This window comes from Phytophthora parasitica (genome assembly GCF_000247585.1).
Source record: "Phytophthora parasitica INRA-310 unplaced genomic scaffold supercont2.168, whole genome shotgun sequence".
Lineage (NCBI taxonomy): Eukaryota > Oomycota > Peronosporomycetes > Peronosporales > Peronosporaceae > Phytophthora > Phytophthora nicotianae.
In genome coordinates this window covers 47,300-47,885 of record NW_008649154.1, presented here as the reverse complement: position 1 = coordinate 47,885, position 586 = coordinate 47,300, and the positions used below count along the sequence as shown (strand labels likewise).

General features: G+C 48.8%; 1 protein-coding gene across 1 annotated transcript; it reads left to right on the top strand.

Moving 5' to 3' along the window:
- Positions 1–254: 254 nt before the first annotated feature.
- Positions 255–572, top strand: PPTG_24703 (hypothetical protein; the record flags this gene model as incomplete). Its single annotated transcript, XM_008918265.1, has 1 exon — positions 255–572. One exon carries the CDS (start codon positions 255–257, stop codon positions 570–572), a length of 318 nt encoding a protein of 105 aa, XP_008916513.1.
- Between the last annotated feature and the right edge of the window lie 14 nt (positions 573–586).

Genomic DNA, 586 nt, shown 5'->3' with positions numbered 1-586 from the left:
ACCTGTCACATTTGTAAACGCTGTCATAACGGCTACACTGCCTCCATAAGGCCGGACGGTACGCACGCTCTCCAAGAACCTACGAAATTTAAAGGGAGGATTGAGACCTACCGGGCTAATCTAAAACGTTTCAGCATTTCATGGCTCACATTAAATCCCGCGACACGACCACCACATCCTGCGCTACCAGTTCTACTACCAACAGGCAAGGAACCACCACAAACCTCAGCGAGGATACTACACGGTCTTAACAGATGGACACAAGGAAACAGATGCGCATTGATGATTTCTACTCTGGCTTCTCCCAAGAGGAAGAGCGCAAGCTATTTGAGCAAGTTCTCTTGGAGTTTCAGGCCGACAACAATCTTCCGGATACGTTTATTGAGCGTAAATCTACCTACCGTCTTCTACACTTAGCACACAGCATGGCGATTGACGTTGACCCGCTGCCAAGTCGCCAGACACTGGGAGGGAAAGCACTGGGTCGCTACGCAGTAGCTTGTGAAGTACGACATTGCGGCTCTAATGGAATGTCAGCAAAAACATGGAGGCCTTGTTTATATTCTCTCTGATGTCTGGCAGAACA